General features: G+C 39.2%; 1 protein-coding gene across 1 annotated transcript in view; it reads left to right on the forward strand.

Annotated features, from left to right (window-relative positions):
- Positions 1–13724, forward strand: part of scn12aa (sodium channel, voltage gated, type XII, alpha a) — a gene marked incomplete at its 5' end in the record, with an annotated part of 33123 nt that overhangs the window by 4466 nt on the left and 14933 nt on the right. Inside the window, 12 exons of the mRNA XM_079453007.1 lie at positions 3591–3682; positions 3907–4149; positions 4419–4482; positions 7454–7595; positions 8116–8313; positions 8527–8715; positions 8791–9141; positions 9253–9379; positions 9851–10089; positions 10220–10393; positions 11103–11459; positions 13089–13499. Coding sequence (XP_079309133.1) covers positions 3591–3682; positions 3907–4149; positions 4419–4482; positions 7454–7595; positions 8116–8313; positions 8527–8715; positions 8791–9141; positions 9253–9379; positions 9851–10089; positions 10220–10393; positions 11103–11459; positions 13089–13499 — 2587 coding nt within the window. The remainder of the gene's footprint in view (positions 1–3590; positions 3683–3906; positions 4150–4418; positions 4483–7453; positions 7596–8115; positions 8314–8526; positions 8716–8790; positions 9142–9252; positions 9380–9850; positions 10090–10219; positions 10394–11102; positions 11460–13088; positions 13500–13724) is intronic.

A 13724-nucleotide genomic window follows, 5' to 3' on the forward strand; every position in this document is an offset into this window, starting at 1 on the left:
TTCTTACACGTACAAAAAAGTATGAGCATTTTAGCCCGGTTCTGTCAACCTTGCACTGGTTACCTATAAAGCATCGCATAAATTTTTAAATCTTGCTTATTACCTATAAAGCCTTGCATGGTTTAGCTCCTCACTACTTGAGAGAACTTCTTACGTATTATAGTCCATCACGTGCACTACGCTCTCAGGCGTCAGGTCAGTTGGTAATACCTAGAATTTCAAAATCAAGTGCAGGCGGCAGATCCTTTTCTTATCTAGCGCCTAAACTTTGGAACAGTCTTCCCTGCACTGTCCGGGAGGCGGACACACTCTGTCAGTTTAAATCTAGACTAAAGACGCATCTTTTTAATCTTGCATACACTACATTATCATAATATATGTATTTCAAAGATCTAGGCTGCACTAGTTAGATCAACCGGAACCAGGGACACTTCCAATAACAACTGATGCATTTGTTGCATCAAAGAGTGCAGAACAGTACTCTACTCTCAGCCAGTCTTGTCTCATTGTTCCAAGGTTACAAGAGTGGAGCGGGCAGGGCGCAATCCATTCCAAGACCTGACAAATGCTGGACGAAGGAAGTGACGTCCCTACAAAACTTCAGCCACTATTAGATTATTAATGATAATTTTAAATCTAACTTTTTTATTTTGCCTTGTTGTGCAAGCACTGTTGAGCTTGTGCAGAGGCTGCAGTTTTTGCCAGAGGGGAACTGGAATCACCTGGTTAGGCCTGGTTTCCCTCAGAGGTTTTTTTTCTCCTCCAATGGAGTTTTGGGTTCCTCGCCACCGTTTGCATACTGTTTTGCACTGTTTTGCCTAGCCGGGGGGGCTGCTAGAATTTGGTAGTCTTATTTAATTAACACTGCATATAGGAATTTATTGTGTGTCTGATATTTGACCTGTGTTTTGAATTCCATAACCTTTTATGTTTTACTTAGTAATTTTTTCTTGTACAGCTGCTTTGTAACAATGAAAATTGTAAAAAGCGCTATATAAATAAAGCTGACTTGACTTGACTTGACAAGAGGGCATTATATAGGGAGACAACAAAGGAGATAACGATGGGCAGGTGTGGGTAATGAGACACAGGAGGAAAGCTATACTAGGAACGAGAGGGGCGGTGCCAAATGACGAGACTGGAGAGAACGCATATTATGTCCTGATTGACAATAATATGTTTCTCTTCACATAAAACACGTGGGTCTGTCTTGATTCTGCCCCAGACCAGAAAATCAAGACAAGAGAAGGCAGAATCATGACATGGTGATAGATGACTCAAAGACTTATAACTATAACTGAATTCAGGGCACAGTTGAATGATTTCATCTGAATATGGGATAATACTACTTCTGTTCATCATCAGCATACCTTTAAACTGCACAGACTGTGCTCTGGCGTACTCGTCCTTGACAGCTGCTGGACTTGCTAAATTTTGCATTATATGTTCTGCAATACTTCACGAAAGATGTAACGTTAGGCCTAAGTTCCTGTATTCTGTCAGAGATCTTTATTTGTTCTGTTGTATTAGTGTGTATCAAATACGTGCACATTTTTTGCTGCCGTGGTGTGTGCATGGAGTTCATGAACAAGTGTAAAATGCCTACTCGGGTTGCGTTACGAATAATTCTACTGGGATCTTTTCTGGGACAGTGATGCATGTGTTTTTTGAGGGTTGAGGTTATTAGTACATTTTTTGGATAGTCGCTTCGAAGTGGTTTCTGGACATATCAATGCTAGTCATATTGTCTAATAAAGCAAAAAGCCTCGGGAAGCAGTGGGTAACAGTGCATTTTATAACAGCTAAGGGCATTGTGGCACGACATGAAGCAGAGCAAGGTTTCATTAACGAAAGTATATAAAATGATATTAAGGCTATGCAATGCGGTCAGCAAATTGGAATCAAGGACCAGAACTGACAGTTTTATACCTCTCCTTAATGCATTTGCTATGTTCTGTTATCTTGGTTTTTATTATATTTTGTCATCTTGTCATACTTCGTTTTAAAGAGATAAATCCTTAGCTATCTTTCCGATTGGCTGTCGCAAGACACGCCCCATCCGTTCTCCAACAGTTGCTGCTCGAGTCGCCGGAAGTCACCAGCTCTCCATTGAAATGAATGGGATCATGTTGCTTGTAATCTGAACGGGGTATAATGCATAGGTCCAACGTAGAATAAAAAGAAAAGCCTTCAGTATACGCATATAAAGTGACAGATATTTTTTGAACATTTTTTTGTTCAGCTGAAGAATAGAAATCATAGTGTCACATGAGATTGAATAAACTATGATCCCTTTGCCCGTGTTCATTATTAGTTAAATAGGCCTTCATCTGTTCCTGTTGATTTCTCATTCAGTTCCCATGTGTCCCTCATTAGTCCTGTTATTTATACCCCTTGTTCTGTTCAGATCATTTGTTCAGTTATTATTTGTGTTACGCGTGTTCAACTCTTCGGATTTATTAAAAGATACTCTATTTTTTCTATATTTTGCTTTAGTGTGTCCATAGGAAAGTTTACCATGCTTTGCCTTTAACTGCAATAATGAAGTGAGACATTAAGATGACCATTTGTTTGCGTAAGGAGATGCAATCTGCTGCTGGTTTGTAAAGAGGATCCTTGTTGTTTTTATATTTGGCGAAATGGTCGAATCTTATGAAGCTCAGCTGATTTGATTATTTTGGCTTCTCTTGCAAAGTCATTTTGCTCAACTGAAGGTTTGGAGCCGGTTCCAGATGATGTCATTTCCTGTAATTTAAGCGTCTTGTAGTCACAACTGTTAAAACACAAAAAAGAGGTTCGGTAAAAAGAGATTAACGTTCTAGCGTTAGAAAATATGATTTTCTGCTCTGAAATGACTGTTCTCTTTCAATGCCTTGAAATGAATCAAATGTGAAAAAACACACATTTCCAAAGGAAACCACAAGACTTTGAGGTTATTTTTGATTCTTAACCTTTGCAAAGTTATTTTTAATTGTTCAATGTTCACTTTTACCATTTCTGTTATAATAATCTAAACAGAACGGATCTATTAACTGAAACAAAATAGTACAAGGGATATACATTATAATAATTAATAATTATAATAATTCGAGAGACTTCAATACTGCCTTTCGTGACTATGAAATAACATATTTGATATACAGATATTATTTTAAATCCAGGTATATAGCCTGCATAAACTAAATAAAATAATTCTGAATAATATATGTGACCATGGTCTTATGGGTCAATTTGGAAATTGAGATTTTTACATCATTTGAAAGCTGAACAATTAAGCCCTCTATTGATGTATGGGTTGTTAGCATAGGACAATATCTGGCCGTTTAAAGCTCTGAATCTGAGGGTGCAGAAAAATCTAAATATTGAGAAAATTGCCTTTTCATCAGAGGAACTGTAGCAGGCCATCCACTCACAAAAATAAAGTTTATAAAAAGTTTGTAAAAAGTATGGGAAAGGATGCTATATAACTCTTTATTCATTTAGAGCGACATGTGATATTTTCCATTGTTTTGTCAAACTGGGAGCTGAGCTTATTTTGGCTCTTTCAAAGCTAGATTGAAGCACAACCGCTTTTCAATTTTTCTTGACAGATATGTGACAGAGTTTGTGGACCTTGGGAACGTGTCAGCATTACGGACTTTCAGAGTTCTTCGCGCTCTCAAAACAATATCAGTGATCCCAGGTTAGAAAATGCGTTACAAACTGCATTTATTTCAAGCTAAACAAATGTGAAGAGTGTCATTACATGACATCAAACAAAACCACACAGCATCTCATCATCTTTACATACAGAAGTCCAGTTTTAGGGGACCCCGATGGCATATAAATGACAAACTTGAATAATTGAATCACCTTTAGTGATGGTTTAATGCATCTCTTTCTTTCTCTCTGTGTTTTTTTTTGTAGGTTTAAAGACTATCGTCGGTGCTCTTATTCAGTCTGTCAAAAAGCTAGCGGACGTCATGATCCTCACTGTTTTCTGTCTCAGTGTCTTCGCTTTGATCGGTCTACAGCTCTTCATGGGCATCTTACGACAGAAGTGTGTCCGTAGCCCCACCTCCTGCATCAATTCCACCTACCCTGGCAACGGGAGCTTCGTTTGTAACAACAGGACCTGGCTCTCCTTGAAGGACTTCTTGTCCAGCGAAGGTCTAAATTATTTTTTGTTGATGATTCCAAACATTGTTGTTTTAAAGACCACTAAGGTTCATTTTTATAATTCAAATAGCAACCCACATTATTGGCCTTAAATATTCTGTGTTGGAAATACGTTTGATTATGAAAGTCAAATAAGATCAAAATAAGTTGACTTGGATGAATGGATGGAGAATGTAAGCAAACCGTAAATAGACGTTCAATGTGTTAATGGTTTGATGTCGCTCAAATGTCACTGAATTCACCTCTTTCTTGTTCTTCAGACAACTTCTACAAAATTGAAGGATCAAAAGATGCCTTAATATGTGGATACAGCAGCGACGCTGGGTAAGAAATCTCTCTACAAGTGTTTTTATATGAAGCTGCATATGAACATCTTGTCATCTGTTTGGTTTCAATTTCTGCTGCGTTGTGCTGGATTGGTTCAATGAAGTTTCACAATCTGGAGTTAAATAGCTATTTGTTCAATTCAAACATCATTCTTTTAGATTTGGAGTCAAATTAGTTGGCATTTAGTTAAAGTAGCACCACTTTTTAGCTGAAGTTTGTAAGGTTGTTACTTTTGTTAGGCTTTGATAAATAATACAATACATATAGACGTTTCATCGGGTGCGCGCGCCTCACCCCCAGTTAACTTGCGGTGACCTAGTGTCTAATAATATGACTATTTATATTTGATTGAATTGTCGTTAATATGAATTTATATTATTATTTTATTGTATAATAGCTGTATTAAATAAACAATTTGTTGCATTGTGTTGTATGTCCACTTTATAAATAAACAATTTGTTGAATGGGTGCTGTAGATTGGTCTCATTTAAAAACTAACATACGGTACATTGACATCTAGCAGTAAGGCTTGGTATGACAGTCTAAATTCAAAATATTGGAGAACAAGTTTAGAAAAGTAATGATTGTTCTTGATTTCTTTTGCTTGTTATCAGAAATGATCTTCTTTCACTGTTTATATTGTTGATGAAACAGTCTATAATGTTCAAAATGTTTTTCTAAAATGTTTATTTTCTCATTAAGTTACTAAGAAACAAATCACCTACAACACCTTTGCAACCACTTTAGTGATGCACCTTAGCAACAGCATAGCTACCCCTTGGCAACTGACCAAAACTGATGTCTACCCTTGTACACTTGGCATCTTTATTCAAATGTATTAAGAAAGATGTTGTGTAGTTTAACTAACACAGTGAATGCAGAGTGTAAGTCTTATGTTGTGTGTCTGTCAGTATTGAGGGAAATAATCCCTCAAATCCCAGAAACAGCGGTCAAACCCAAGGCACAGAATGATGATCACAGTGCCAGGGCCAGTTCAAGGATTTTATTTGACCAAATACCCATCTGTGATAATGGTAAAAAACTCTGCACAGTTTGGAAGTGAACTAATAATGATCCTGCGGTTTAGAAACAGATGAAATTCTCTAACAACGGAAAAGAACATGATAAAAAAATCTCACGTTTCACTACATTTTGGCCCGGTTTCACAGACAAGGCTTAGTCCCAGACTAAAATGAATGTTTGCCACGTCTTCACTGAATGTAATTTACACAGAAATATCGTAAAACAAAAATATTCTTTACTAGATTAAATAAAAGGAAACACATTTTCACTCATTGAACCTCACCTAATATGAAACAAAGTTGTTTTGCAATCTGGTATATTAAACACTGAGAATTCCAATCACTGTCAATTCCCGGCTCATGTCACACATCCCGGAGAGGATTTCCCCGTATCTTCACATCTGATCTCCTCTAAGCCCTTTTGTAGGTTTGTTAATGGCTGTTTTTATGAAAACAGAACATTGGGGATTAGGACTGCTCTTTCTGACCTCTCTTTCTCTCTGTGTAAGTAACAGGGTAGATGGAATGTCATGTAATAAGATACAGAGAGTAAGAGCATTTAGTCTGGTTTACTCCACATTAGCTGAGGTGACTTTCCCCAAGCACACCAAGCACATAGATAGAAATAGCACATCCCATAAGAAAGGACTTGATTATTCTCTTGAATTTAGACAAATTTTTTAAACTATATCTTTACAGTGGTAGTTGCGTGCATGGCCCTTTAGATGTGAAATGTAGCTTTGAGCTGTTTGCAAATACCTAAATACTAAAACATTTAGCGGCATCTAGTGGCAAGGTTGCGAATTGCAACCAACGGCTCACTCGACTCCTCCCCTTTGAAGCACTAGGGGGGCTGACACTGAACTAAGATGTCGTCACGAAGGAGAGAACGTATTTATGAAACGCGCTCAGTTTGGTCACCGTTTCGATACTAAGGGCCAGCAGGCACCTAACCCCCGTTTGCCCCCTAGTTTCGCCATCATTTATTCACCTTCATGTCATTCAAAACCTGTATAACTTTCTTCTGTGGAACACAAAATATATATTTTGAGAAAGGTGGTTTGGTGTTCATACAATGGAAGTCGATGTTGTTTGGTTCCCAACATTCCTTAAAATATCTTCATCTGTGTGAAGAGAGAAAGTCATACGAGTTTTAAGTGAGAATGAGTGAATGATGAAATAATTTCTACATTTTGTGTGAACCACCCCTTTAACTTCATCTTCTGACAACTGGACCTAAACCTGCAAGAGACAAAAATTACTCATTAGATCTTCTGAATGTCTCAATTGCTTCTTCTAGAAATGACTGCAACAGAGACATTAGTCTACGAGTTTTTCTTCTGACATTTGTTTTAACTTTCAGAGGTTGCATTCATTAGTTTATATTGTTCCAACCTCTTACCGAGGTATTTGACTGAACTATTTTGTACAAATCTGTGTGTTTGTTTGAACACACAGTAAGGGAGATCACGGTCGCGGTGTCTCTCTGTCCTCGGGCGAGAGATTTACAGATGGCCTGGTTTCGTCCAGCTGTTGGCAGCAGCATTACTAAATGATCCCTCTGTGAGATTGACATGTGTCCTGTTTCTGCCTGGCCTGTCACTCAAACGTAATGTCGCCATGGTAACGGGAGGAAAGACTGGATGAACTGAGGCCAAAATAAAAAACTAGAAATTTACTGCAACCTGATACCCATCTGTTTGCTTATAACCTTCTGTTTGTGACCCGCTGCGTCCTCCTACGGGACAAAAACAGAGATGACTTATCCATCTTTATTAAAACCATTACTGTCTTTATGCAAATAGAAAAGTTTAGGATGCTTCATATACTAAGCCTGTCCTGGGTCATTTTCTACCACAAAATCAAAATAATGAACGAAAATTGTATGTTTCATGTTTATATGACATTTAAACATTTTATAATCCAGTATTGTTTTCTCAATGCAGAAAGTGCCCTGATGGGTTCGAGTGTTTGAAAACGGGTCGGAACCCAAACTACGGCTACACGAGTTTTGACACTTTTGGCTGGGCCTTCCTGGCTCTTTTCAGATTAATGACACAAGACTACTGGGAAAACCTATATCATCAGGTATATTACACCCGACAACATGAGTAAATCTGATAGCAGCATCCTCAACATAAGATCGCAATACACAAGACCGGTGCGATATATTAATTCACTAACCCGATGTGTGCAAACATAAATGTCTATGTTACCTTTTGTGTTATTCTGTCATCATTTATTCACCCTCGTGTCATTCCAACCCTTTCTTCTGTGGAACACTAAAGACGATATTTTGAGAAACGTCTCATGTCCATACAATAGAAGTCAATGGGGTACAATGTTGTTTCGCTAACTAAATATTTCCCATTGTGTTCTGCAGTCATATATTACATTTATTTGGAGTTTAAGGTATACTTTTTCTTGAGTTCATAATAATACTTTTATGGCTTATCAAATTTTTACAAATTATTTCTAAATCTACATTTAATATTTTCAAAATCTAATGCCCACAGACTTGTGGTTGAGTGAATCTGAAAGAATTTAAAGGAATCTTAATATCTCTAATATTTTAATACCTTTCATAATTTTCTCTTCTCCCTGGCAGACTTTGCGGTCAGCGGGCAAGACCTACATGGTTTTCTTTGTGCTGGTCATTTTTCTGGGTTCATTTTACCTGGTAAACTTGATCCTGGCTGTGGTGGCCATGGCATATGAAGAACAGAACCAGGCGACCATCGCCGAAGCCTGGGCAAAAGAGAGAGAGTTTCAGCTTGCCTTGGAACAGCTACGCAAGGAGCAGAGGGTAAAACAATTCGGAATGATACAACTTTTTATAATGATTTTAATTTAAGTAGTTGAAAACCGGATCTTACCTGGATCTGCTTCACACACACATTATTTCCTTTTGACTTTAGCCAATGCAACTTGAAAATCATTTAGAAATACTATTCGTATTTATGTTGCAAGTACATTTTCTATTGAAATCTGATGAGTATTCTGTGGTGCTTGGTGTTAGGCATTAGCAAAGCAGCGCAGAAAAGAAGCAGAGATGATCCAGACGGCAGAAATATCTCCCACTGCCGTCTCACGTAAAGACTCTGTAAAACAACCTCGATGTAGAACAAGATCCCACAGAACACTGTCAGAGGAGACAGAAGACAACCTAGATCTCCAAGCATCAAAGTTTAACCTGTTTGATGATAAGGTAAGTATCTTTCATTTCTTCATGACTTCATCATTTTTACCTGACAATGAATCACATAAAACTGCTCTCCTCCAGCCAGCTCACCCTTTTCTGGCGACGCTCTCCTCACATCCTCTCAGCACTCGTCGGGGAAGTCAAATCAGCATCTTCACCTTCCGTCCACGCAACAATTCAGAGGTCGACTTCGCAGATGACGAACACAGCATCCACGGTGACGGGCGGAGCCGGGCGGGCTCCACGGCGACTCCGTGGCACAAGCGTCGTACGGGCAGCATTAGAAGTCACTCGTCGCAGGTGTTGACGCCCACCCTCGCCATCAACGGCAGACTGAACGTTTCTATGGAGCAGAACGGCATCACGGGTGTCGGGCCGCACACCCCGACATCCCTGCCAGCCATTAGTATGGAGAAGGTCAGAGACGACAAGGTCAGTGAAGAATAACTGAGATATAAAAGAGATCACATACTGTATGTGTTTTTTCTTATGGAAAGCTGACACTAGACATTAAGACACATTTACATTCATTTCAATTGACAGGAGCAAGCGTGTCAGAAAGAACAAAGCGCAGCTCCCAAACAGACAGGTGACGTGCAGGAGGAAGTCCCGCCCCCTCGCAGGAAGAGAGGCCTGAGCTCCGTCAGCCTTTTCAGTGATGCCATGGATGGTGAGATTTCTATTCTTAAATCCCCACAAACTGATCAAATATTTACCTAAAATGCACAGTGAGCACCTTGGATAAAAGCGCATGTCAGATGTGTAAATGTAAATATAGATTCTGTTTCATAACATAAAATAAAAATGGTTTGTGAATTCGCTTTGCTGGTCTGCTTTACTAACAACTATTTTGTGATGCTCTTCATTGCTCGGGAGACATCTCTCGTTTCTCAAGTAAAGGATATGAGAATCGGGAGACTTAAAGGAACTGTTCACCCAAAAATGTCCCATTTACTTGCCCAAAAGTTGTTCCAAACTCATCCCGAAATAAACCTTTGAACACTAAAAGGATTCCATACGTAATTCTACGTTTCATCTTCAAGCCCCAAAATATCAGACATTAACGTTTCCCCTCATCCACATCACCAATTTTAATGTCCGGACGGATTTACGGTTACTCATATCTCTGTCGACCTCTCAGATCTGGAAGTTGCCCATCAGAAGTGTCCTCCATGCTGGTATGAATTCGCCAAGAAGTATCTGATCTGGACGTGTTCTCCGGCCTGGCTGAGACTAAAGGAGGGGCTTAAAGTCATGGTGATGGATCCCTTCCTGGATCTGGCCATTACTGTCTGCATTGTGCTCAACACATTATTCATGGCGCTGGAGCATTACCCCATGACGGATGAATTCAACAGCATGCTCAGCGTCGGAAACCTGGTGAGGGACGTTGTATATTTGCATCACATTGTATTCGTGGATAGCGAGGAATCAATCTGATGCCGATTCTGTCGCTTTTGGCATCTTCTCAACATCAGACATTTAATGTAATGTTTTTCATGCTTACCAGGTGTTTACTGGAATCTTCACAGCTGAGATGGTGCTGAAGGTCTTGGCTCTGGATCCGTACTATTACTTTCAGCAGGGCTGGAACATCTTCGATGGAATTATTGTTAGTTTGAGTCTGATGGAGTTGGGCCTTTCCAACGTGGAGGGTCTATCCGTCCTCCGCTCATTCAGGCTGGTGGGTTTGACCAGCACCGGCTTTAGACTCTGCTTGGAAATAAAATGTCTGTGTACTGTGCATATTAGTTTTCGATTTACAAAATGCTTATCATTTTTTAAATGCTTATATTTAAGAAAATATTAAATTGAACAAGCATATATAATCTCAATTACTGGTACATATAAATAAATAAATGAATTCATTCTCTAAATATGTATACATATTTATAGATACACATATATTATGAAGACAACATTTTATTCTGGATGCGATTATTTGTGTTGAATTGTTTTAGTTGAATTGACTAAAAAGTCATAAATAATAAATGATGCCCTTCGTACATCACATTTAGCCACAATGTGGCAGCCCATATGAACTCGACTGGCTTTACTTCTCATCATCAGATTAAAGCTGTCCACATCTTATCATGTCTCTTAAACGCTGCTGTGTATGTATTTATGTTAAAAACGCAACCCTCTTTGTTAAATGGCTTTATCCACATGTGCATATTTAGCAGAGCAGTAATCCTTTATCCATTTGTGAGATTAAATATTACATTGTTGAGATCTCAAAAAGTAGGCTGGACTTTCTTTTTGTCCTGTTGTTCTACGTCAGTTGAACTGGTAACGCAATTGGATATAGGTCACAAATCGCGATTTATAAAAACAAAACCAAGTTGGGTAAATTGGCTTAAACCTCATTTTCATGTTCTGTGTTTCGTCCTCAGTTGAGAGTTTTTAAATTAGCAAAGTCGTGGCCGACGCTGAACACGCTGATAAAGATCATCGGTAACTCTGTGGGTGCTCTGGGTAACCTGACGCTGGTCCTGGCCATCATCGTCTTCATCTTTGCTGTTGTGGGCATGCAGCTGTTCGGGAAGAACTATCAGGATTGTGTTTGTAAGATCAGCAATGACTGCACGCTGCCCCGCTGGCACATGAAAGACTTCTTCCACTCGTTCCTCATCGTGTTCAGGGTCCTGTGCGGCGAGTGGATCGAGACCATGTGGGACTGCATGGAGGTCGCCGGGCAGCCACTTTGCATTCTGGTCTTCATGTTGGTCATGGTCATAGGAAACCTGGTGGTGAGTATGATATAATATTCAAACACATTTTACAGCATCATACCCTACAAATATCTCAGTTTACGCGTGAGCTGGCATTAGAGAAATATTACCAAATTCTCCCAGATGTTCTGCCGTGATCCAGTCGTGACCTCTTAGCAGACTATATGAAGGTCTTTTCCCAGAAAACAAGATGCCACTAAGCCTCCCAAGTTTTAAGATGACTAGGAGCGGTTTGTTAAATATGAATAAATCAACACTACGCTGGTGTAAATAGCTGTTGATTTCCATTAAAGTTACAGTAGACGTTGGAGCCGATAGCCTTGGGGTTTCTGCTCCGGCTCGTGGTCCTTTCCCAATCCCACCCCCTCTCGCACCCATTTCGCTTCCTGTCCTCTCTCCTACAACACTTTTGATGGTAAAAGGCCAAAAATACAGCAGATGGGTTGATGTAGTTTTTAGGTAGACTGTCCATGATGGTGCTGATCAAAATCACATGACCTTTGAAGGTCATTCAGCATTGCCATATGTGATCAATGAAAAGACACCATATTGGCATCCACATTCTAAGCTTGCATTTTAAGCTTGTCTTTTCTTCACAGCCCATTTTTTTGTGTACTGGAAATGTTTTGAGAAGCCGTATGCTTTTATTTTTGGTTACACAACAAATAGAATGTGGTTACATCACCTGGAGATATTTTCCCCAGAACTCCCTGTTGTGTAGCCTGGAAATGCATTCGTTTTGCTCTTTACACTATTATCCTCTTGGCATTTCCTTATATTTGAAAACGTGTTCGTTTTTAAAATGCTGTCAACCTCTGCTTGTCAATTTACTAGATATACAGAGATTTCAAAAGTAACTTGAAGAATGTAAGAATGTGCAATAAAACCACAAATGTTTGTGATTTTATTAGAATATTATTCGGAGCATAAATGGCCATTGATCGCAGTAAAAAGTATTAGTAGACATTTGGTTAGTACACATTCGTAGACATAATGGTTAGTACACATTTACATGGTTTGTTTTCACAACACCCTCTCTATACAAGAAGCGAGTGTCCGCCCTGGACGCAGTGTGATGTGATGCAACAAATGTCTTGTTCTTAATGGGTCTGTTGCATCGTGTCATCCCACTCTTGTCTGGTGTGGACAGGGTGTGAGGGAGTATATGAAATCTGAGCTGTTGTAAATGCTTATTTCACAAACTAGCCAGCAAGGAGGTTAAAGTAACATGTCATTGGCTTGGAATCATAAGTTTCTATCGGACATTTTGGTTCAAATGTATTTATTCACTTATGCTGTGACAACTTCTTTACTAGTTTACGTTGTGTACATTTTGGGGCTTAAGAAAACCACAAAGTTAAATGGAATGCAAAAAGCGCAATATCTCAAAACAGCAGATAGAATTTGTCATGCCAAGACGATGATATGTTTTATTAGTTAAATGTTTGACATTTTTTAAACCACAGTGGATTTGAAACTGAGAACCTTGATCAGATGCAGTGTTACCCTCCCGTTTAAAGGAACACTTCACCCCAAAGTATACAAATTCTGTCATCATTCCAAATCTGTATATGACTCTTTCTTCATTTATAAATGATGATTTAATTTGCTGTATCAGCTCATACTCACCGACGCTTATCTCTGTAGGTGCTGAATCTGTTTTTGGCTCTGTTGCTGAGCTCTTTCAGCTCTGATAATCTCTCAGCGCCCGATGAAGATGGAGAAATGAACAATCTCCAGATTGCCATCGCTCGAATCCAGTCTGGTGTGACTTGGCTGCTCAGCGCCATCAAAGACAATGGAAAACTGACCTGGCGCAGTCGGAAAGCCAAAGAGGAACGGGCGTCTCTGAAAGTCAACCACGCAGAATGCAACGGCATTGTGGGAAGGTTCGGGCGGCATGGTGAGAAGGATGTTATTGCAGAGAAAGAGAACACTTATATGACCAATCCCAATCTTACCATCTGCGTGCCCATCGCGCCCGGAGAATCCGATGTGGAATTTCTAGAAGAAGAGGATGAAGAGACTGAGACATCAGAGGATGAAGAACAGGCACCGGTGAGGACTTGTACTATGTAATTTAACACCGACCCACAATTTTAATCAAGTTCGATTCTGTAACAGTTGCATTTAGAAGACGCTTTTATCCAAAGTGACTTACAAAAGCGAGGAAAACAATGAAGCGTAACATACAAGGTTTCGACAATTGTTAAAATACACTTTCAAAATAGTTCACTTTCAAGACAAATCAGATCCAGAACACAATCAAAAATCTTCATATAT

The sequence above is a fragment of the Barbatula barbatula genome (assembly GCF_947034865.1).
Source record: "Barbatula barbatula genome assembly, chromosome: 3".
Taxonomy (NCBI): domain Eukaryota; kingdom Metazoa; phylum Chordata; class Actinopteri; order Cypriniformes; family Nemacheilidae; genus Barbatula; species Barbatula barbatula.